General features: G+C 63.3%; 5 protein-coding genes across 5 annotated transcripts; all 5 read right to left on the bottom strand.

The window, feature by feature from the left end:
• Positions 1 to 1,109: 1,109 nt before the first annotated feature.
• On the bottom strand, positions 1,110 to 6,338 carry LINJ_16_1310 (conserved hypothetical protein; the record flags this gene model as incomplete). The annotated part of the gene is made up of 1 exon (XM_001464577.1): positions 1,110 to 6,338. The coding sequence occupies one exon, from the start codon at positions 6,336 to 6,338 to the stop codon at positions 1,110 to 1,112; it is 5,229 nt and encodes a 1,742-aa protein (XP_001464614.1).
• A 1,158-nt stretch (positions 6,339 to 7,496) lies between these two features.
• LINJ_16_1320 (conserved hypothetical protein) lies at positions 7,497 to 14,198 on the bottom strand (the record flags this gene model as incomplete). Its single annotated transcript, XM_001464578.1, has 1 exon — positions 7,497 to 14,198. The coding sequence occupies one exon, from the start codon at positions 14,196 to 14,198 to the stop codon at positions 7,497 to 7,499; it is 6,702 nt and encodes a 2,233-aa protein (XP_001464615.1).
• A 1,299-nt stretch (positions 14,199 to 15,497) lies between these two features.
• On the bottom strand, positions 15,498 to 15,797 carry LINJ_16_1330 (conserved hypothetical protein; the record flags this gene model as incomplete). The annotated part of the gene is made up of 1 exon (XM_001464579.1): positions 15,498 to 15,797. One exon carries the CDS (start codon positions 15,795 to 15,797, stop codon positions 15,498 to 15,500), a length of 300 nt encoding a protein of 99 aa, XP_001464616.1.
• A 608-nt stretch (positions 15,798 to 16,405) lies between these two features.
• Positions 16,406 to 18,604, bottom strand: LINJ_16_1340 (putative diacylglycerol kinase; the record flags this gene model as incomplete). The annotated part of the gene is made up of 1 exon (XM_001464580.1): positions 16,406 to 18,604. One exon carries the CDS (start codon positions 18,602 to 18,604, stop codon positions 16,406 to 16,408), a length of 2,199 nt encoding a protein of 732 aa, XP_001464617.1.
• A 1,179-nt stretch (positions 18,605 to 19,783) lies between these two features.
• Positions 19,784 to 22,786, bottom strand: LINJ_16_1360 (conserved hypothetical protein; the record flags this gene model as incomplete). Its single annotated transcript, XM_001464581.2, has 1 exon — positions 19,784 to 22,786. One exon carries the CDS (start codon positions 22,784 to 22,786, stop codon positions 19,784 to 19,786), a length of 3,003 nt encoding a protein of 1,000 aa, XP_001464618.2.
• Between the last annotated feature and the right edge of the window lie 746 nt (positions 22,787 to 23,532).

Raw genomic sequence — 23,532 nt, forward strand, 5'->3', positions numbered from 1 at the left:
TGTCAGGAAGGGAAAGGTTGCTGTGGGGTGGGGGGTGAGAAGAGGAGGGGAGGTGAGGGGGCGAGATGGGGGTTGCGACAGAAGCGGCTTGTGTTCGAGCAGATCGCGCTTGTGAAGACAATGGGATGAGGGGGAGGAGGAGGAAAGGATCGCTGAGGAGCTCCGCGTGCTAAAGGTGGGGCCACGCTGCTGGCGCTGCAGCACTGTCCTGCACGTGCAGTACGCACCCTCGTCATAGACCCCGCCACCCCTCACCACACCACGTGATGGCCCTTGCACCGAGAAACGAGGCGGGAAATGTGGAAGATAATGCCAGAGGAAGAGAGTGGGTTGATGGCGGCGCCATCTCGCCAGCCCTGCCCTTCTCACTGCACACGGCGCTGCACTGGACCCCTAACGTTGAGCACTGGATTCCCCGCATGGCTCCGCGCGTGCGCATATACGTGCCGCCCTCTCCCTACGTGGGAGGTCAGGCCTCATGCATCGCCTCTTCGTGTTTGTTTCGTCACCGCGACCGATCGGTGCGCGACCTTGGCAGCGGCAGTTCAAGGTCCACAAGGTAGTATACAGAGGTGAAGGCAGCGACGCGCACAGGGAGACCCCAGCACGCGCGAGAGAGAGAGCACCGAAGGCTCGAATGGAAAAAAAAACAAAAAAGGAAGGGGACGACTCCCACATCACGCAAAACGAGTCAATATAATATGTATGCTGAGCCTATACACACACACGTACACGTACACCGCCTGCCTACCTCCGTTTCTTCCCCATGTCGCGCAGTCTCTTTCTCAGTGCATGTCTGCGCTCCCTGGGCATGCACCACCGTGCATCGTGCGCGTGTGCACAGAAATGGGGTGGGGGAAGAAGAGACGCGTTACCGAGAACATTCGCCAACTGTGCACGCGCACATATATATGTATGTATGCATGTGTGTGTGTGTGTTCAGATGTGACTAGCGTATGCTTGCTGTTGCATTACATCAGAGACGTGGTGCGCTGACGGACTCCACGGCACCGGGCGGGTGCCGGGGCGCGAGAGGGGAGGAAGGGAGAGAGGGGCGGAGTTGATTGGCAGCGCGCTTCCAGCGCCACCTCTCCCCCTCCGCCATCTGCTTACTCTAGCAGAGCCAGCACGCGGATTTGGAGAAACGAATGGAGCTTCACCTCAAGCGGCACTGTCGGGTCCGGTGCGGCGTAGGCGGCGATGGCGCACAGTAGCTGAAGGAACTCGGCAAAGAACAGCACTTCGCCTTCACGCGCGCTGTCGGCCACGACATGGTCAAAACAATGCTGTATCCCAGTCTCCGTCAGGCGCGCCTCGCGGTGCCACTCGAGGTCCTTTGCCATTTCTTTCACATTCTTCCAGCGCAGCACGCTCACAATGCCCACGTCACGCGCACCGGAAACGGATCCGGGATGCGACCGGCTGCTGGGGAACCTTCGCTGGTTGAAGTCTGGTTTGATGGGCAACTCGTCAGACCCCTTCTTCCCCGTCGGCCATGTTCCCGTGGCCGTGCCGCCGATTTGGCTGTTACCGCTTATGGCGTGGACCAGGGAGGGGTACTCCACGTGGCTCAGCCTGTGTCCGCCGTCGGCTACCAGCGAGGTCGTCGAGTGCTGCTCAGTGTCGACGGTTTTCGTGAAGACTTGTGAGGCCAGTATGGCCGAGAACGGAGGCGGCAGTGCCGCACGAACGCCTCGGCTTTCGCATGGTTGCTGATACGTGTTGAACACCGTCAGCAGCGCGTCGTGATTCTGTGCGAGCAGCTCGAGGACTGGCTTGCGCCAAAAGGCGCGCTGCGCCGCGCCGATCCAGCGGTTCGCGCCTAGCAGGCGTGGCAGCAGCAGCCCACCCAAGAATGTATCGAAGTACGAGGGGCAGAGCGGGCTCGCGTAGTCGATGGCTTCGTAGTGGACTTGGTCGCTATAGCCGTTGTTGTCGACGGTGGAGGACGCGAGGCTGCTGCGGGCGGATGCAGCCGCACCAGTGAGTGGGGAACTACTTGACATGCCCATGAGACTTCTGGTGGCACGCTTACCGCCCTCCTCGCCGGTCTCCGCACGATGCAGCGCCTTTTCTTTCGCCATCAGCGGCTGCTGCTGCTGCTGGCACTGCCATGCATGGGCAAGACGGATGACGAGCTTCACGAACTGCACGTAGTTGACGCACACGGCCCCGGTGTCAGGGCGCAGGTCGACGTGGCGGTCATCGCGCAGTGCTCGGGCATAGCAGGGGATGGGACGACCCTTGCGGCTCACCGACACCGCGCGTGCGAACTTCGTGCGCGGCGGCAACATTGTTTTTTCTGGTGAGCTAGCAATGGAGCTTGCCGTTGGAAGTGAGGCAGTGACCCCACTGAAGCTCCGCATCGACGAGCGTGGCCTCTGCATCCCGGTGGACGCGACGCTACCTTGTGCCACATGCTCGATGAGGCTGAACACCGCTGGACGATGCAGCGTTGCGGGAAGCGGCGGCGATGGGATGGCCAGCTTTAGCGACGCCAATGACGCTCTTCCCTTCGAGGACGCTCCAGACAAGCGCGGCGCCTTGCCGGCAAGACAAGTGAGGCACAGAAGACTCCATACGGTGTTGCCTGTGATGTATGCGCCGCCGTCGTCTTTGACGTCGCCGCATTGAGTGGGGGTGTTCGTGGTCGCCTCGCTGCTGGCACACAACTGCGCCAGGGGGACGGCGTACTGATGGAAGACAAGGTCCAGCGACGGTGCGTACCGCTCGACGACGCCGATGATGTCCACATAGCTCTGCATTGTGTGGTCTGGCGACCGGCACAGGATGTCAATGAACTCTGTCAGCGAGATCCGCTGGAGCAGCCTCGCGACGCGCTCTTGCTCGATAATGCTGAGGACGCTGACCGAGCGTTTGGCGAAGCGAACGGCATCGTGCAGAGCACTAAAGGACAGGGCGATCCACTGTGCTTGGCGTCGAACCTGTTCCAGCCAGCCACGGTGGCTGTGCGGTGGGTGCGACCACTCATCGTTCAGCCTGTGCCTCTTCCCTTCATGTGCGGCGGCCGTCGAGGCGGGGAGATTGGTCCGCTTGCCTTTGATGGACAGAGGCGCGAGTTGCTGTCTGTGGCGCGTGGACCAGCTCGTATAGTAGCGCATGAGGGCCGCTATCAGCACCAGCAGCGTGCCGCGCGACCTCTCGAATAGCTGATCGGCCGTGACAATGCACGCAGTGCCGGTGAGCTGCTCATACGTGTCAACGACGACGCGGCACACCTGCTGCAGGTTCTTTCTTGTGGAGGAGGAGAGGCTGTACATGATGGAGACGCCAGAGGCGGACACACTGACGAGACCGTTGCTGGCCTCTCCAGAGGTCGACGGGGTCGGCGGCCGGCGCTCTTCATGCGCGGCACTTGCTACTGCTGCACTACCGCAGCCACCGTCGATGTCCGCCAGCTGCTCCGCTTTGCGGAGCAGCGTATGGCACTCGTCCAGGATGACTCTGTCGGCAAGCTCGATGGTGCGCACGAGATCCCACGAGGGGACCGTGACAGTGGCAGCACCGCCACGGTCGGTCAGCGACGCGTCGGCCGCGCCGGTGGTGGCCACCGACGTCGTTGTCGTTGTGGCGAGAGCGTCGTGCCTGTCGTGGCCAGCCACCCTTGATCCATCCTCTGCCCCGCAGCAGCCCCGCATTAGCAAGAGAATCATGTGCAGCGGCACCAGAACAGTGTCAGATGCTGCGATCGATCTCGTCCTCGACGCCGACACCACTGCGGCGGCAGGATTGAGTAGCATCTCGAGACCGGTGAGGGGGCCGCGCGTAACTTCCTTTTTACTCGCGTTGCTCGCCCTATCTGTAGAAGTCGCGCGCGGCACTGGCATCTCGCTCGTAGAGGGCGCATCCGGTGTGGCGCTGTCACGCTTGGCCTGCAGGCGTGGCGATGCAGAAGTGATGCACTTGTCGCGGAGACCGACGCTTTCCCGCACCACATCCTTTGCCTCCTCGGGCTTCTGACCCGTGGTGACACCTTTGCCGCTGCCTTCGGCCGCCACCTCGGCAACATCGTCGTCGTCGTCTTCGCCTTCGTCGTCAGGGAAGAAGGAGACGTACTCGGTCTGCACTGTATCGACGCATGCCTGGGCCCACTGCAGCAGCGTCGGCAGTGCTACCAGTGTGTGCGGTGGATGCCGGACCACCGACTCTTCGCTTGCCGTTGATAGGGGCGATGTCGCTGCAGAGCAGCCCAGATTAGCCTGCGACATGTTGGGCGACAGTGCCGAGGAGCTTCGGTCATCACCGCCAGAGGTGGTGCTCACCGCCACCGAGAGGCCGTTCAAGGCGTGCGCCTCGTCCAGCACTGGCGGAGCGTCAGGCAGCAGCAGCGAGCGCAGCATGAGCGATCCAACACGGTCGATCTCGCGGACGTGTTGCAGCAGCTTTTTGTACACCTGCTCCCGCTGCACAGTGACCCCCTCGGCAGCGTCGCGCTCCTCATCTTGGCGGTGCAGGGTGTTCTGAAGGACTGCGCAGGAGGCCTGCATCGATGCAGACTCGTTCTCCAGCCGCTCAATGTCGGCGCGCTTCTTCGCCAGGAGGGCCTTTGCCAAGCTGTCGGCCTCGGCAATCTGCAGCGTCAGTGCCCCGTATCCACGCCAGCGTCGCAGGGCAATACGCACCCACTCGCACGTCCAACGCTCCGCCCAGCGGGCGCGCTGACGCTGTTCCTGCACCTTTCTCTCGTGGCACAAGCGCTTCCACGCGCGCAGCACCGCATGCATGAGGCACCGCATCCAGTGCCGGTGCGTGCATTCGATCAGACGTGGTACGTTGCGCTGATGCAGCTCGAGAGACCGCACCTCGTGGGCGAGCTCCACGGTCGTTCGTGCGGCGTCGTAGTGCGCGGCAACATACGTCATTCGTGTGAAGCTCGGGTACAGCAGTTCGTACAGATCGGCGGCGTTGCCGAGGCCGTCATCGATGTGGCAGGGTAAGCGGTTTCCGCGGTGCACCTCACCGCATAGCCACGAGGCCGACTCATGCCCCGTCACAGCAGGCGGCAACCCGGCGGCGGCAGCCACCGTCTCCCTGTCACCACCATCCCCGCCATCCTTTCGGTCCAGCTCGAGAGCGTTGAGGAGTTCCTCGTCTTGCACGCTGCCGCCCAGAATGGCGCGGTTTGTCGGGGTGTCGGACACGAGCGTGAACTCGACCAGCATGCGGATGTACGGGCTGAGGCTCTGCTGGTGGCGCGGGAGACCGTCGACGAGGGAGCTGAGGAGGTACGTCGCCACCACCGCGCGCTCGCAGAGGGGGCGGAGGTGGCCCCCGCTGACGACGCTGCCGACTTCGTCGTCGCACATGTCTGGGGTGAAGTGCTCCAAGCGGTCAAACACGCCGCCGAAAGGCCCCGTTGCTGTCACGGTGCCGAGCAGGCGCTGAATTAAGAAGTGCGCCAAGCGCTTACCCTGCTCACCACGAATGCGCTCGCTGTCAAGCACCAGTTTCCACCGCGCCGCCGCCCTCACTTTGGTGCTGTCTGGAGAAGCTGCTGCGCTCGCAGCAAGCGGTGCGGTGGGTACGCACGACGTCGTTTTTAAACACCTTTGCCGCCCTTGTCCTCGGTGGGGCTCAGACACGTCGACAACGTGTTCTGTGGTGGAGGGCACGCACGTGATCGTGCCCCCCGTCCAACCCCACAGCCGCTGCTGGAGACTCGTCAGTGAACCTACGGTGGCTTCGCCCTCACTCGGCGGCGAAGCGTTGTCGCTCAGCCGGCTGCCGCTGGAGTGCGGACTGGCAGCCCGCACGAGCGCTCCAGTAGCAGCCTCATGCTCAAGGATGGAAACTTCGGCGACAGCCGCGTTGACCGGCAGAGGCGCCGACAGCGTTGCCGGAGCCCGGGAAGAGGCGCGAGAACTGCGCCCCCTGCACAGTAAACTCCCTAGCGCAGGCGCAGAGCTGTCTACACTCACTTGCCGTTCAGACGAGAGCGAGACAGACCGCCCCAACGCTGATCCCCTCGCCAAACGCACGGCCGACGCGGCAGTGCCGTCCTTCTCCCCTTCGTGCTCTACTCCTTTTGCGCCGGTCAGTGGCAGCAGGCGGCGGTGCCGCGCCGTGGCTAGCACGCTCGCCCGCGCCTCCGCACTGTCTCGTCGTCGAGACAGGCGCGCCTTGCTCGACTGCGCTGTCGCCGCCGCTGCTGCTACGGGTGCGGGTGCGGCACGCTGAGCGGGTGGCTGCGGCGGCCTTCGTGCCGTGAGGGAGTGCGTGCGGAGCGGCACAACCGCCACGTCTGCGGTTGTTGCTGCTACTGGTGCAGAAGCGGCACACGTCTTCCTGGCAAAGAAGGAGTTGTTGGGAACCATCATGATGGTTGGTGAGGATGGCGCCGCCGTTAGTACCGCCACCCTGCGCCACGACAGCGAGTCTGAGCGGGGCGTCGACGAGGAGGGCTGTGCCAGGGACGACGCCGCTGGCGTGGCGCGCATCTCCGTGGTCGCATTGGCCGAGTATAGTGTAGAGATGCACTCGCTCCGTGGGGACCCTGCGCTCTTCTCGGTCTCCGAGTGGTGCGACGAACACGTGGCACCGACGCCGGTGCCATCGCAGGCACCCCGCGACGCCCGCTCGTTGCCGATCAGACAATCTGAAGGAGAGAAGAGTTGCGAACGCGACGGCGACGGCGACAACGTGAATGCTGGGCTTGTCGCCTCACCGACATTGGTTTGGATGGGAGGCAGCCGCTGCCTCGTGCTTGAATGCATTCTTGCGTGTGTGCTAAGGTGAAGGGGCTGAGGAGCGCGCGAGAGGGGGGAGATGTATTTACAACGTCCACCGTTCGAGGTGTACTAGCAAGCGGAGACACACACACACACACACACACCGGGGGAGTGGGAAGGGGGGAGGGGGCGACCGCCGTGTGAGTAAGTGTCTCTCCGTGTGCGCGTCGAGGTGTGCCGTTGCCCCATCAAGGGCAAGCAAAGGATACAGATAAGAGCTCGAGGGAGAAGACGTGAAAGTGCAGAGAAGGTGAGTGTGGGAGGGAGATTTGCAGGCAAGCGCGTCTCCGTGCACGGGCCGCGCATCCACCAGCCGACGGGAAGCGATACATTGGGCCGCAGTTTCTTTCGCAGCGACGCTCGAGGAGCCGCCACCATACACCTAAGCCGCCCCTTCTTCTTTCATCGCCGCATTCTTAGTGTGCCGTACAGAGACATCCGCAGACGCATGCAAGGAGACAGAAGAACGGATGAAAACTCACAAGACGTGCCGCGGCCCTACTTGTCCTTGTTCTTGGGTGCTAGCGAGTTGCCCCGTGGGGAGCAACTCCTATGCGACATCTTCGACACCGACCCCTTTCTTTTTTTGGTTCTGCGGTTCGGTGTCCGCAGGGCCGTTGCCACTCGGTCTCCGTCTGACGTCCCGCGCATATCGAGTGCGTGCGTGTACAGCATCCCGCCCTTGCCCAGCTGCACACGTCTCTCTCTTTGCTGGCCTCTCCCCACCCCACGACTCGAACCAAACGACTAGTACTCCAACACAATCTGCCGCGGCGGCTGCGGAGGCGGTGACGAGGGTGATTGGCTTCCGCCATTCTGCTTCATCACCTTATGATGTGCCTCCATCTGGAGTTGGTTGTAGTGCTTGACCGACTTGCGCAGAGCCTCCCAGATGTCGCCTGCCCGCTCGCGCAGCGCGGCCACCTCGCTCTGCAGAGCCACCTGCTCATCTTCCGCCGTCCGCAGCCCACGAGCAAAACCGCTGCCAGGCAAGTGGCGTGGCGGCGGGGACGGCGGTGGGCTCTGCCACAGCTGAGACGGCGCCCCCAGCTGACCGACGGCCTCTTGCAGGCGCTGCTGTGGGTCAGGTTCCGCGTAGAAGCGCGCATCGTCGGTATCGTTTTCGGTAGCTGTTGTGGCTTCCCCGACCGCATCGCAGCGGTGCACCAGCAGCTCGTAGAAGGGTCGCTCCTCGACGTCGTTACCGTTGCGCACCCACGCACGGTGGCGCTGCACGCGATGCTGGTGCGTCTGCACGACCTCAATCGCTCGAGCCGCGCCATCGCCTCCTCCGCTGATCGACACACCTGCAGAAGCCTCACCAGTACATGGGGTGGGCGCGGCGACGGGGCGCACAGCTGCGAAGGTGCTGTTCGAGTTGCACCTGTGCCGATCCGGCGAGCGCGCCGCCTCACCCATGTCTGCCGACGCTGCTGCGGGTAAGGACATGATCACCAAGGACGATGTCTGCCGAAGCGTACCGCCGGCCTTTCGCTCTGACATGGAGGACGACCACGCAGTCCCGTCCTCGTCTAGCTGCAGTGAACCGTTGGTGCAGATCAGTTGACCTTCGTCGTAGGCGGTGTTGTGGTGCGTCGTGCTGGTGCCAAGGCCGCTGCTGTCCGACCTCTGCGCGGAGCTGTGCATATCTCGGTCGGACCCTAGCCGCGAGCCTGGGCATACGACGAAGTTGTCCAGCACCATGGAGCGGGACTTGAGCAGGAGCTGCGTGTCGTCATGCTCGTCGCGGAAGCGTGAGATTGCCCCGGCGAAGAAGGAGGCAAGGTATGTGAAGGGGGTGCGGTCTCTGCCGTGGCTGCGAACGCGGCCAGCACCGCTGCCGCTGGCGGCGGCGCTGATTTCACCCGTTGGCAGCCCGCGAAGCACTACGCGGAACGTCGGGACCCTCATGTTCGCCGCCACGGAGCACAGCAGCAACCACAGCGTGTCACGGGCCTCCTCGGGTGTGATGACGAACGGTGGACACCCCGGGCCAAAGCCGCTGGTCATCTGATCTAGCTCCGTCGTGAAGTTCAAGTTGCTGCTGCCTCGGTTGGCGTCGGCGCTGCGACCTTTGTTGTTGCCACGCTTGGACTTGCGGGATCGGCCGGCCAGCAGGCGCGGCTTCCTGGGCCGTGCTGCCGTTTTGTCTGCGAGGTCCGCGTAAAGACCGTAGTTGTTCGGCAGCGTCGCAGTCGTCTGGGGAGATCCGAGCAGCTTGTCGGCCCGTATGATCAGTTCCTCCAGAGGCCCAGACGCGTACTGGTGGTACAGCAGGCCTGCAACAAGACCGAGGCGTGGGATATCTACCCAGGTCAGCTCCGCCGCTATTTCGACCGTGCGGATGCGATTTGCCGGGGCCGTCCAGACGGCGACCAGCATCGGCAGCCAGCTCGGCTGCTGAAGAAAGAGGCGGCCATGCGGCATGTCCTCTGGTTCGTAGATGGCCGTCTTCAAGTACAGCAGCACCCCGTCGAGCTCCTGCGGGGCGGTGTGCGGCAGCAGAATACGGTTGAGGGAGCGAAGCAAGTCTTCCCGCTGCTTCGCTGCGTCCTCGGCGTCGCGGCGTGCCTGGCGCAGCTCTTCGAGCTCCTGCTGCTGCGCCTTCACCTCCAGCATGGCCATGTGCCACATCTCTTCTTCCTCGTTCTCGGTGGCCCGGTACGCCGTTGGGGTTTCGGCGCTGTTCACCGTGATTCCCGTGCTGAGCACGCTCGCACCGGGCGATGACGGAGAGTCGCACGCGCGCTGCTCACTCTCCACGAAATGCGTGACGGACATCCGCGCGTGCTTGACCAGCGCCGGTGCCCTCTTGACGGCCCCTACCGCCTTTCTGCGCGTTGAAGTGGCTGTGACACCTCTGAGCTTGGTCGCCATAGCAACGATGGTCGCCGCAGAGGTGCCCTTCGGCGCTGTCGTGTTCGTGGGGGTTGCGATTATTTTGGCCCTTCCTGCCTTCGGCGGCAGCGGCAACGGCAGCGAAGGGGCCGCCGCCGCTGCCGATACGGTTGACGGCGCTGCCGTGACCTTGTCTCTGTGTGCCAGTGGCGTCTCTGCCCCTCTGCTGTTCACGCCGCTGTTCGCCATAGTGAGGTGAGTCTTGGGCTCGCGGGGGGAGTGCGGCGAGCGGAACGCTACCTTAGAGACCTCCTGTACCGCATCCGGACCTATCTTCTTGCCTGAGGCCACAGCCGCCGCCGAGCTCTCCGGGCCTACCGTGGAGGCCATGACACTCGGCTCGGCGCTGGCCGCCTCGACAGGGGCGTTATCAAAGGTAAGAGCGCTCAGCGTGGGCAGCGCGGCAACGCAGCTGACCGCCGTGAGCAGCGGAGTCGGCGGCACCGATGTCCTGAGCGTGCCCTTGCCCCCGGCAACTGGCATCAACGGTGACGGCGCCGACGTGGACCTGCTCAGGCGGCTGTGCGAGAAGTTCTGGAATGTAGACTGGTGCAGCCTGTTGCCCGGCAGGCACGGCGTGTTGCAGCTGCTGGTCACCAGGCTGCTCAGGTTTCCTTGGAAGTCGTTCGTGCCGGCCTTCGTCGCGGCTGGAGAGCTGAGGAAGGAGAAGGACGATGATGACGTAGGGCTGCCCTGATCGCAGTCCGCGTCGTTGCGGCGCGATTGCGGTCGTGTGCCGCTCCTGGGAGAGAGCGGCGAGTTGCACTGCGTAGCGGGGCGGGTGCTGACCGATTTCCTGTTAGTCGCGCGGTTGGGCTCCGCCTTGTTACCCTTCGATCCGCACTGCAGCGTCCGCGGAGCGCCCTCAGTGCCTTCGTTGGCAGCGCCGGATGGCTTGCCGACGACGCGCTTGCGCTTCGTGCCGCAGATCTTGCCCCTGACGCTGTCGCACTGGTCCTTCTCTGTATCGATGGAGCTCGGAGCGTGGCTGCTCTGCCGGTCGCCGCCCGATTTCGCCTCCGACGCCGTACAGCAGCTGCTCACGCTGTCCGCTAAGTGGGTTGCCTCGCCTTTCAACGCTTCCGGACTTTGACTTTTAGTACCGAGCCCGACACACGTGTCCTCACCAGGTTTCTTGAGCGACGGCTGGTTACCGTCTGCGCCGCTGGCACCTTGCTCATCCAGCGCCATGTTGCTGCTCCTGTGCATGTTGGCGGGCGAATGTGACGCGGCACCGGGATGACTGGCGTGGTGCTCGTCCGCTGTGAACAGAGGAGTGCTGGGCTTCGATGCGTAAAAGCGGTTGAACTTTGGAATCCGCGGCGCGGGCTGCGGATGGGTGGCGTCGACGGCGGCAGCAGCCGGCACTGTGACGGCCGGGCTGCCGCCTTCGAAGAAGAGGTAGTCGACGTCGTCGCCGACCTCCTCGCTTGGTGTGTCGTCGTCATGATGGAGGGCGCCGAGGGCGGTCGTCTGCAACACCGGCGCGATGCCGGCGTATTTCTGCAGGAACAATGCTATCGGCTGCGCAAATTCGGGATTTGAGAGTAGGTGCAGGGCCCAGGTGCGCAGTACGGCTGCGATGACGGGCAGTGTCACCCACACGGAGGCCACGCGCGAAAAGGATGGCGAGACGTCCGGGTCAGCTGCGAGGCTGTTGCCATGACAGGTGTGCTTCGACTCGAAGCAGTCAACGGAGCTGCCCGCCACCCCGCCAGGCCCGGCCGCAGCACCTCTCGCTGCGGTGACGTCGCCTGACCGTATGGGCCGGTTCAGCGTCACAATCTCTTCGCGCACCTCGACATCGTCGAGGTAGTAGGATATCTCTTGCAGCTCCACCGCATCGCGCATGGGGCGGCCACCGACGCGGCGGCAGATACGGTACCGGTGACTATTCTGTTCCTCAGCCTGCTGCTGCTGCGGTGCTGTTGCCTGCCGCACCTTGTTGCCATTTCCTTGAAAGACTTTAAGGTGCTTGCGCACGTCGCCGACGACGCCGCTCAACGTGCGGCCCTCCGTCCACGTCATGCCGGCCAGCAGTGTCTGCAACTCCCTCACCGCCGTGAACGACGAGGCTTCCACAAACATGATGCCGCCGTACATGACGTCCGTCACGACACCCTCACCGTATGTGTGCCGAGATGACTTCCTCGAGTCATCCATGTCGATAGGATACCGGATATAGCGGTGCTCCTGCCAGCGGAAGGGGTCGATAGAGACGCTGAAGCTGCTCACGCTGAAGGCGACCAGCACGCTTCCGTCCGACCCGGCACGTGTGAAGGCACCATGCGGTGCGCCGGAGGGGCCTGGCGACGCCGCCGGGCTGCCGTCGCCGTCACGAGAGGTCTTCGGAGCGGCTGCGGATGCTGAGTAGCTACTCGAGCGACCGACGCCGCTCAGCTGAGGTGGCGGTAGCGCCCCCATCAGCGATGGCAGACGCGAACTCGGAATACAGAGCGCGAGCGCCAGCACGCTGTCTTCCGGGAACTTGGCAGCTGCAAAGGCTCCGGCCTCGCCGCTGCCGTTCTTGTCGGGGCGGTGGGCGCGGTTGCGCGGAGGGCTGAGAAGAGAGTTGCTGAGGTGGCTGCCAGAGCCGTCGCCGGCGCCGCGCAGCTTGTCTGATTGGGACAAGAAAGAGTTGCTCAGACTGCCGCTGCCGCGCGAGAAGCTGCCGTTCTCTATGTAGGACAAGACATACTGACTGAACGAGTGCCGCAACAGCATCTCTGCGATGGCGCCGCCGTCCTCACCAGTGACATGCAGCATGTGATTCGTGGAGGCTGAGGGTGACAGACGGCTGTGTTGCATGCCGGGTTGTCTTGGACCGGTGCCGCTCGCCTGCTGCAGCAGCTCTGCGTGGCCTATGTTGAGCGTCATGCCCTGCGTCATGGCCACGGCGCGGATAAGCGTGTGCAGGGTAGTGTGGAAGAACTCGACTCGATTCCATCGCATGGCCACTACTCCAGGTGCCGGCTCGAGGTTCCGCTTGCGCAGGAACTTGGTGGTCGGGTCTTCGCTGACCCCATCCGAGAGGCGGAAGGCGAAGCAGTCCTTGATCCCCATGAAGAGCGGGTTACGGCTGAGGAAGTCATTGTAGTACTGCTCGCGCTTTTCCATCGGCAGTGCGGAGATCTGCTCCGCTGTTAGAGACTGACGCGGGTTCGCGGCGCCGCTGTCCCCGTCGTTGGAGAGGCTATCGATGGCGCCACCGTAGACTGCCGGCGAGGAGGCCGCGGTGGCCGTAAAGGACTTGGCCTTGCCTCTCACCACAGCAGCGCCTGCTCGGTCCAGCGCCGGTGACGCGGTCGGCAGCGGAAACCCTGGGCCGCTCGCACCGGGCCATGCCGTAATCGGGGACGAGACGCCGCTGTTCATGCAGTAGGATGACACGATGCTCGCTCCTGCCTGGCTACCCAGGCCGCTGCCGTTGACAGGTGGGCACATTGTGTCGCAGCTGACGCCGCCAACGCTGAACCAGTGCGAGCGGCGTGGCACGCGACGCCCGCCGAAGCCAGCACCTCGTGGGGAGCACGGAATTGGCTGCGACGGCGCGCTGCCTCCTGCGAAACCGGAAAAGTGTGCACTGGCGTGGCTCAGCGGCGACAAGGAGACGCGTGGTGAGACAGGCGTGAACTCGTCTCTCCCGGTCTCCGCCCCGGCCGGGTGCGAGGTGGTCATGCTGGCCGGATGCGTCTCCTCGGCAGCCCGCAGCGCCGCCTCCACGGCGTGCACGAAGGAGACTGGAATCAGCTCCGGCCCGCGTCGGTCCCAGCACCGCCCGAGCAAGCCACGGTGCGTCACGTTGAAGCTGTCCATTGGCCTTACGGGGTCGAACTCCTCCAGTTGACGCCGCTTCGTGTGCGCGGCCTGTGCGCTCCGCCTGGCCTGCACGTGCTGCTGGTATTCCTTGGCGGCTTGCGCGGAGTCGGTCTTGTCGTGTGAGTTGATCTCCGTCCGAAAGGTGGCGTTGTGGTCCTCGCTGTCCAACGTGGCAATGTACGACGACGGTCGCGATGGCAGGCTGCTGCTGGCTGCCCGGGAACCCGTCGACTCCTGCCGATGCAGCACGTCCGGCATCAGTAACGGATCAAAGTGGTTCTCGGGTCGTTCTTTGTGCAGTCGTTCTAGGACCGCACTGTCGTGATTCCTGAAACCGTCCTTCACGCGCGGAGAGGCGCTGTCTGACGGATAGCGTCGGGGGCTTGGAATTCGTTTCATACGTCCGCTGGTGGGGGAGGCGCTTCTGACGAGGGTGCTGTTGCCCTGATGAACCATTTCCGGCGACAGAGGCGGTGGTGGCAAGAGGGGGTTGTCGTCCTGCGTGTACACGCACTGCTGAAGACCGGGCTCCCCATTCCTGGTGCGGCCGCTGCTGGCTTTGCCAACGTCTGCCTCCCTGCGGCTGCTGCGGCGCGGCGAGGTCGACAGCCAGTTCTTCGGCGCGCGCCGCGTGCCCGCATGGGTGCTTGGCAAGGCCGAAACCCCGAGTGACGCTGCCCTGCTACCGTGCGACGACTCCCTGTTACGAGACGCAGACGCCCTGCACCCCATCCTCGTTAGCCGATTCCGCTGCTCTGCTGCTTTGATGGTCTGCCACGTGTGAGCGAGCCCCTGAATACGTGTGTCTCTCTTCTTGCCGACACCACCGCGGTGACCTTCCAACAACACCGCGGGCAACGGGAGAGCGGCGCGGTGGTGGTAGATGACGGGGGTAGATAGCTCACGCGGAGGTGACGTGCGTGCACGTGTATGAAGTGGAGTGGTGCCGCAGAAATACGAAAGAGGAGTGCACAGCAGGGCTGCTGTTAATTTGTACGCGGCGAATGCCGTGATCGCCACGAAACTAAAGTAAAGCAAGCAATAAAGGGGTGGTGGCGGCCCACCCCACCTCCTTCTCTCCTCCCTCTCTCCCTCTCGTGATTCGAAACGCCGGCGCGCAGCAGCGCAGCAGTCGAGTAACGCGTGGAAAGAAAAAAAGCAAACAAGCAGCAGAGGAGAGGGAAACAACCGCGCCGTGCACCGTACTCCACCCCGCAACGGCTGCTGGTGGTGGTGGCGATGGTGATGGCGGGCGAGGGACAAGACAGTAGAGGCGTGCGTGGCTGTGGGTGGTTCACACTTCTTGCCGTCAACCACCAACACCACCCACCACCCCCTTCGGGCGTCTCCCTAAGGGAGAGATGGTCTGGTGCAGGGGGTTGGCGGGACGAGAGGGAGGGGGAGTTGCTAGCGAGGGCGGGGGGGGGGCTGCGAGAGGATGCGAGGGCGCAGCACGCGGTGGGAAAAAAGAAGACGTGTAGAGAAACAAAACCACACAAAACCTGCGTTGCACACAAAATTCGATTGAGGGGCGACGCGCGCTGAGGTGGTGAACAAGAGAGATCGAGAGAGGTGGTGGTGGTGGTGGTGGGAAGGGGAGTGGTGGGTTACACATGCTGGCATGAGAAGATGTGCGGGCACTGACAAGCGGATACGGTCGCGGCGCACACGCCCACAGACGCGTACACGCACACAAATCAATGCCCCGGGCCGGCGAAAGACTGCGCCCGTTTCACGTCCATACCCACAGAGAGAGAAGGAGGGAGGGACTTGCCTGCGCGCTCAAGTCTACCGAGCACTGTCGCCTTGGCCAGCATGGTAGTGGTGGCCGACACGCAAGATGACAACGACATGAAGCGCGTCCACTGTCGCAGGGCGGCTTCGCGGTCGTTGCGCCTCACATCCTCTTGTTGGTTCGTTGACTCTGCGTGTGAGCGTGTGTGTGTGCGTGCCTGATTTTGAGGTCAAGGGAGAAGCGATGCACGTGGTGCCTCGGCCACCGTGCCAGCTCCCTCATGATGGTACAACTTTTTAAAAGAGCAGCCATCGTCGTGCACGCACTGGATTCTCGGCAGCGGCCAGCTCCTTGACGGAGATGTTGGCAATGTCCTTCCCCACTAGCGGATCCGCGGTGCGCATTACCTGGGCGGCAACCTTGTCCTGGAACTCCTTCACAAAGACGTTGCCCTTCTTCCAGTACTCGGAATGGTATTTAACGCGCATCTGGATCTCGTGCATCTCGCGAGCATCCATGCGCTTCGTCTTCGTGTAGATCATGAAGACCGGCACGGTGCTGACGCACACAAACAACCACGGAATCTGGATGCCCATGACGAAGCGAGAGAGCGGTTGGGGAGATGGGGCAAAGGTTGGCCGCAAGTAGTTGCCTGAGGATGCGAGGAGCTGCTGCGACTTCACGGGGCCGGATCGCGCTGCGCCTCTTTCAGGGCGCGCCACAGATGCCGATGCAGTATATCGTTTTACTGCCGTCAGCGCACGAGCGGGAGAGACAGACAGAGGGCAATGTGACACACACACACACACACACACACACACTCGCAGAGCGTCGGTAGTGCGTTGAGAGCAGTCGGAGAGAGGGTGGGTGGAGAAGTGAGGAAGGGTAGTCCTGCTGTACTGACCAGGTTCTTTTTCGCGTGTGTGTGTGTGTGTAACAGCACATGATGTAAACGCATGCGAAGGATTGAACACAGATCGTCGCGCGCACGGGGCCACGGAAAGATGCAGAGGAATGTGCGAGCTTGAAGCGCGCACGGCGTCTCCTTCTCTTGTGCTTCTTTTTCTGGTGTCGATACTACACACACACACACATACACACACAAGCCGAGCTTCGCAGTGTTGAGTCGCAAGAGACGAGGAGAATGGGTTCGTTCGACATCGCGTAACGCGTCCTCAATGCCCGTCCTTCTGCTCCACGGGCCTCACTGAACGACGCTGGCGCTGCGGCAGCGGATAAGCACCCGCGTCCCTGGCTGCGGGCGTACGTGGATGATCGTCGACTCGGTGATAGGCGGCATTGGCTCGCCGTCGATCTGCACGTTCAAGCTTGCGCGCACGCTGCTGTCGGACTCGATGCGGGACTCGTACTTCTCTTTCAGGTTCAGCTGCGTGTAGGCGGAGCACTGCCCACTCGGAAAGTGCAAATCGTCGGGCGTGCAGAGAACAAAAACGAACATCTCGTCCGTCTGAATAAGCTTCGTGGAAGTGCTGAGCCCGATGCCCAGAGAGGTGTAGTGCAGCACGCCGCCCATCGTCTGCAGCTCGAAGGCGCAGTCGTTGATGGCCACCGGCTGAGGGGTCGGTGGTGTCGGAGGCGTTTCTACGGCAGCGCCGCTAGAGATGGTCGTGAGTGTTGGAGTGACCTTTCCGTTGCGGAGCGTGACCGGGCGGTAGTGCAGTTTGCCGCGCTTCGGATTCCATGGGTGAGTGCCGGCGGAGTAACAGTTCACGTTCGTCAGCACCAACGCCTTCGCCGTGGAGGGCAGCTGCAGTGCCACAAAGTCGCGTGTGCTACCCATACTTCTCGTCGCAGCGGCAGCGACGCCAACCCCGCTCAGCTGCGGACGCGGCACGCAGACCATTGGTATGATCTTGTATAGCTTTTTGCACCTGAGCGAGGCCCTGATCCCCATCACCCCGTACACGGCCTTGTTCTGCGCGCGAGTACGGCACACCGTCGGGTGCGCGCGGCGGGTATCGTCAAATTTCTTCACCACGTAGGCGTCGAAGCCCACGCCCAGGTAGTTGATGACTCCGTACGTGGCGCACTGCCCGCTCGCGTGCACTTTGGCCCAGTCGACAAGGCACACCGCGTTTGCCACGTTTGTGGGCCGAGCGGCGCGGTTCCACAGCGGCGAGTGCAGGGCCCGGGCGCCTGCGGAGGCAGCGGCATGCTCCGAGGGCGCGACCCTGACCTTGGAGGGCGCGTTCGGGGCTGCCCCCTGTGTCGCCTCAGCCGCTGCTTGCGACGACTCGGACCGCACCGCTGCTTGCGCCACTCGCAGCGGCACCAGCGAGGCCTCCCACCGGTCGAAGCTCACGCACGGGGCTGTCACGGCATCACACAAGGCCGTGGCCACCTGCGCGCCGGCGTCGACGCCGCATCCGCAAAGGGCGCAAAATCTACGCCAGTCGCTCCTACTGGATGCAAAGGCATAGCCGAAGCCCACACAGTTGCTGTAGTCGTTTCCAGTACCGAGTGGGAGCGGTGCGAGGGCAGGCATCGTGAAGTACGGATGCACCAGCTTATCGCGCAAGCTGGACGTGACGAAGGCAGAGTTCTCACGGTGCAGCTGCACCTGCTGCACCTGAGACGCGGTGAGGAAGGGCTGAAACTCGTCCTCTAGCTCGCGGCGCACGAGATCCAGTTGTGTCATGATAAACGACACGGTGCCGTCGCCGCCGCACACAACGACGGTGCCGCGCTGCTGACACGGTGGTCGGCCAAGGGTGTGATAGATGACGGCCTGCCGCTTGATGAGAAGACGTAGCGGGGCGGGGTTCATGAACACCTCCCCGCGCAGGGTCATGACACGCTTCGTGCCAAGCTCGTCGCGCAAGGCGCCGAGCACCACTTCCCCCACGCCCGTCTCACCAGAGCCGAGGTTTATGAGTGCCACCACGTAGTGGTATGTCGCCTCGACGCCGCTGTCGTAGGAGCGTGTATACCAGTCGATGAGTTGCTGAGGCGACTGGGCTGGGGAGCCTGAAGCAACTGCTTTTGCCGGCGGATGAGCACCGCTATCGCAGCGTTGAAAGGACTGCTGCGCCAGCTGCACAGGCGCGGCTGGTACGGACGGCACGGCGTTTTCGATTTCCACTACGGTGGCCCGCCCTCTGCATGACCTTAATGCCCGCGCGAACGCTTTCCTAGGTGGGCTGTTACGTCCGTGTGGACCACCGGCATGAGGATCGAGGACGGAAGGATTCGCCGAGGGTACATCCGCAGCCGAGAAGAGTTCGCTGTCATTCTCGTCCAGTACATGCTCAAGGGCGAAGCTCGAGCTCGAGCTCGAGGAAACCTCGCTACCGTTGGTATTGCCGTTCTGGCACTCAGCAGCATGAGCTGAAGGCGCTGCTGACGAGGACTCGTGATCAGAGGGCTTCACCTCGTTGTTCATGCTTCGCTAGGGGGAGGAAGGTGACAGTGGTGCGTAGCGCCAAAGACAACTGGAGATCGCGTGAAGGGATGCGCGTGTACTTCGTTGGTGCACGCACAGTCCTCAAAGGCCACCTGCACGCCCACACACGAGGAGGAGAGCGACGGGCAACGAGGACAACGGCGCCACCCCTCCTTTTCCTTCTCTTTGACAGCTGAGTTGAGGAAGAGAAGGACCCGATGCCGCGTCCGCCAAGTGCTGACCGCTGCTCCGCCTCCGAGCGCGCACAGAGACAGCCCTGCCAAAGCAGACTCCGCCACTCAGAGAGCCCCGCAGGCGCACAAGAAAGCGAGGAAGAGGGGTGGTGGTGGTGGTGGTTGGGGGGAGGGGGAGACCGATAGAATAAGTGGGAAGAGCAGCGGCTGCAACCCGTGCGAACGCGTCGACAACAACAGCAGCAGCAGCAGCTCAGCTGCAGGTGAATGCTCCAGAGACGCGGTGGCGGCCACCTTCGCCCAACGCATGCAGCGGCAACAGTCAAACCAGCAACGTGGACTGGAGGAAAGCAAGTCGGAGAGGGAGGAGGAGAGGGCGCGCACGTGTGCGTGTGTGTGTGCGTGGCTGAGACTACCCGCAACGTGCGTGCTACCGTTTCTTATTTTTTTGTCAGTGTTTCTGTATGCTGCAAGACTCGCGGCCAGCGACTGAGAATGAATGCGTGTGATCAGGCAGAAGGAGGTGTGGGGCGAGGGGGAGAGAGACTGAGCAGAGTCGCATGGACGTGCGCGCGACGCTGCGTGCTGCTCCTCGCTTCCAGGCGCTCGGGGAGCCATAAGGAAAAAGGTAAGGTAAAGCAGAGGGGCAACGAGTGAAAAGGAGGGGGCGGTGGTGGCCGCAGTGTGTTTGATGTGGTCCGCCATCCGTTTTTCTCTCTCCTTGTGCGTGATGCACCAGACGCCGCTGCGACGCGACACGCGCTCTTGCATGCCATCATGTGTAATTAACGTTGTCAAACCTCTTTCAAACGCACGCCTACGCACACACACACACACAAACGCAAGGGAATGACAAAGGACAACGTATGAAGAGAGAGGGGGTGGGGCGGGGAGTGCATCCACTCTTGCCGCTCCTCTCCTTGCCCTGGTGGTGGTGGTGAGGGTCATTGCTCGTCTCCTCTGCTACGACGCCCACCACGCCACTTCACTTCTCGCTGATTATGAGGAACAGACTCCACTCGCGGTGCCGGTTGCTCGGCTCCGACGTCACGCCCATCGACACATTCACGTGGGATATGGAGAGCATGTTCTCCAACCATCCAAGGTCCGCGAGCGCGTGCCATGCGTTGCGGGCGTAGCGCAGGCTTGCTTTCCCAGCCGGGAGCACGACGCGGGATAACTTGTGTCCCACTGGTAGCGTTGGTGACGGCGCAGGAGTGGTGAGCGTAGGGGTGGCAGAGAGCAGCGCAGGTCGACGCCGCACATCGGACACACTGCCTTGTGCGGCAGGGGTGTTCGCTGCGTTACCGCCACCGCAACTACTGCCTGCGCCGCTGCTTGCAGATGACACCGATGCCAGCGTGTTCGTGAGAGCACCCTTGACACTGGTAAAGGCTGAAGTGATGGTTGATCCAGTGCTCTGCAAGTAGTGCCACGTGATAGGCAGAAGCCCTACGAGATCTTCCCGACTGCCGTCTGCGACGCCAGTAGGAGCGCCGCCACTGACGCTGCTCTGGTCAGAGCCGGCCACGCAGTCCTCTCCACTGCCCCCAATACCCTTACATGGTTCAGTTGCTTCTGCGTGATGGCGCCGTGAGCGCCAATCCGACAACCGCGCAATGACAGGACCGTAGAGCGTGGGTGCCACGTCCGCAACCTCGACTCCGAGCGTCGTGCCGTTGGCCGAAGTCGCCAGCCGAACGGCAAACTCCGGCACCTGCGGCATGGGCCGCCAGCACACGCCCGCGTCCAGGGCCGTCTGGTGAAGCGTGACGAGGTTCACGCGGAGCCGAACACTCACGTCGAGGAACCCGAAAGTAGAGCTGACCGCGCAGCTCATGCGACGCAGCACATCAATGTGACCGGATAAGTGCATGCCGCGCCCCACTCGTGCACTCCAGCCCCAATACACATTCACGCCGCGAGGCTTGCGGTAGCGAAGCGCCAGCCCGACGCCCATTTTGATGTGGCGCGGCTTCCACCATGGCGTGGCGGAGCGCGCAGCGTCGTCGGCCACCTCGGACGCCGCGCGGTTCCAAAGCCACTCATCCGTCGTCTCTAGTGCGCACCGCTGATACCAGTAGAGCCACTCAGGCAGCGGCGCCCCGCCAGCGTTGTCGACGGCAGCGGCGTCTGGTGGAACTGCGACGCCATATCGCGCTGCGTTGTGCGCGTGATCCGAGGCGGCGGCCGTGCAAGCGGTGGGAGGACTTCTGTGCTTGTGCTGGGCGGACGACATCGCCGGTGAGTGTCTGTCTGGCGGCGATGGAGTCGCATTAGGGGAGAACGAAATGCTCGCTACACCTGCGTTGCCTGGTGGGCCAGCTGCGGTGCCCCCCCCAGTTGGCCTACCTGCCCTCGACTGTATGCTGTCCCTGTGCGCCCCCGGCGCGGGGGGCACGGAGAGGTGGCCAGTTCCTTCTGCTGGATGGTGCTGAGCACCGGTGATAGCCGTGCCGATGGCCTCGTCTGCGAGAGACGCTGCTGCGACGGCTTCGAGGGGGTGCCTCGACCCTGCCCGGCATAGCTCATTGCAGCTCTGCACCTCGGCCCCCACGACAGCGGTACCGGTGCTGTGGCCGCTACCCAGTTCCTCCGCAGCCCGTGCGCGCCGTCCCAGCATCACGACGAAGCCGTGAAGGTACACGACAGGGTCGTCGATCACAAGGGAGCACTCCGTCATCACCGTGCGTGCTACGTACTCGCACACCGGCAGCAGCGCATCCCCGGACGGTAGCGGCGTGACACGAACGTTCAGCACCCCGGTCCACCGCCGCGCACCCCAGTACCAGAACGCCTGAAGCGCGTTGTAGACCTGTAGCTGACCGTGGCGTTGAGAAGCGATCACCTGTTCCAGCCGCGGCTGCAGCGTGGGTGGTGGAGACGGCGCGCTGTTCTCTGCTGCCTGCAGCTCCACGGCGCCGGGCACCACGGCGGCGTCCACGGCACCGCTGGGCCCTGACTCCGAGGAGCTGCGATTCGCAGCGACCCTCGTCGTCGAGCCGGACCGCGGTGTCGGGACAGCTGACGTAACCACAACCGGTGACGTCCTTGCTGCTGTTCCTAGTGTCCCAGCCCAACCCCCGTGCTCGCCCTTTGCCGGCTCTGTACGCCGCGGTGCCGCCGGCAGCTCTTGTCGATAGTGTGTGTTCACCTGGTGATACCCGACACCGGTGAAAAGGCCCGCCAGAACGCCAAAGGAGTCCTTGTGGTACACCGCGTCGAAGCCGTACATCATGCCTGCAGCACCGTACTGCGACACCCCCTTCGCCAGCAGCGGTGGCGCTACCAACGGCGAGGACGTGCGTGGCCGCTGGGCACTATCCATGACGGCTGCAGGCGTGCCGGTGCCGCTGCCGTTTACCAAGACTGCTGTTGCCGGTACCGCCACAGCACTCATCGTCTCAGTCGACGAGGCAACCGTGTGCTTCAGCGCCTCTGATGTTGCCGTGGCGTTGCCAGTGGCCGCCCCCCCGGCCGGTTCACCGGGTGTGACTGCCCACGTATCCGACTGCTGTCGTTGCTGCTGCTGCTGCTGTGGCAGCGCATCATCTACATGCAGGGCGTCGAGCTCCGCGTGGCCACCGCCACCGCATCCCGCCGCGGCTGCCGCACCGCTGTTCATTCCGGGGGTGTAATACGGCGATGCCGCGGAGAGGCCCGGAAACTCCGACGCGGCCAACTCCCCAATCGCAGAGAGCGGCCCCGCGGGCGCTGCCGCATCGGCTGTAGCCGCGGGTGTGGACAGGGAGGCCGAGGACTCGCGGCTTTCGTGGACGCGACGCTGATTCTCCTGCTGCGCGTATGCCGCCGCCACGGAGGACGCGTTTGATGTGGCGTCATTGACAAGCGTGAACTCCTTGGCGCCTTGGCCGGGCTGAAACACTGACCGAGCGACGGCCTTCACCGGGGCCCAGTCGATGATGCGCAGCGGCGCAGGGGATAGCTGGTAGTCAAAGGTGCGATGCAGGTTCGTATCGTACGACATCTTCGTCGCGAAATCCAACTACTCCCGCGTGTGCTTCTCGTGCATGTAGTCCTTTTCCTGTTGGGCGGCACGCTGGCGAAGAATAAGGCAATACGTGGATGCGTTCGTGTGCTCAACGCGTCACGGAGCTCCCGCCTGAGCACCGGCTCCGTACCTGTCGCTAATGACCGCTCCAGATAGGCAGACGCGAGGGGCCGTGCGGAGGGCGGAAGAGATGAAGAAACAACGCAGAAGACTTGGATGGGCACATTCAAAGGAGAGGGAGGCGACAGCGAAGAGGCGAGCTTCTACACACACAAAACGATGCAGCGCCGCTTGCTCTGTGATGACGGAGGATAGTTTGAGGTCGATCTATGTGCGAAGTAGGCGAGGGAGAGGTGGTGGTGATGGCGCTGCCTCGCACAGCATGCAGATGCGAATAAAAGCCCCCAACCTTCTCCCTCCTCTCTCAAAGAGCAAGGAAACACGCGCACACGCACACACGCTCCCGGGCATGGACCCCCCTTCCACCTTTCGTTTCCCGTGCAGTGGTGGCGATGGTGGGCGACCCCCTTTGCCACCGACTGGGCTGCGTGCCGGTAGGAGAGCGAGCGGGAGGATGTTGAGGGGCGATGATGAGGAGCGCCGCGTTGTCGAGCCGGTGCGCCGGTGCTGCACTTCTTGCGTTATGATTACTGTGCCTGTATGCTATGCGTGAGCGCCAAAGAGGACGGAGGAGAAGGGCAGAAGAGGTGACGTGGGGGAAG

Source organism: Leishmania infantum, chromosome 16 (assembly GCF_000002875.2).
Source record: "Leishmania infantum JPCM5 genome chromosome 16".
Classification (NCBI taxonomy): domain Eukaryota; phylum Euglenozoa; class Kinetoplastea; order Trypanosomatida; family Trypanosomatidae; genus Leishmania; species Leishmania infantum.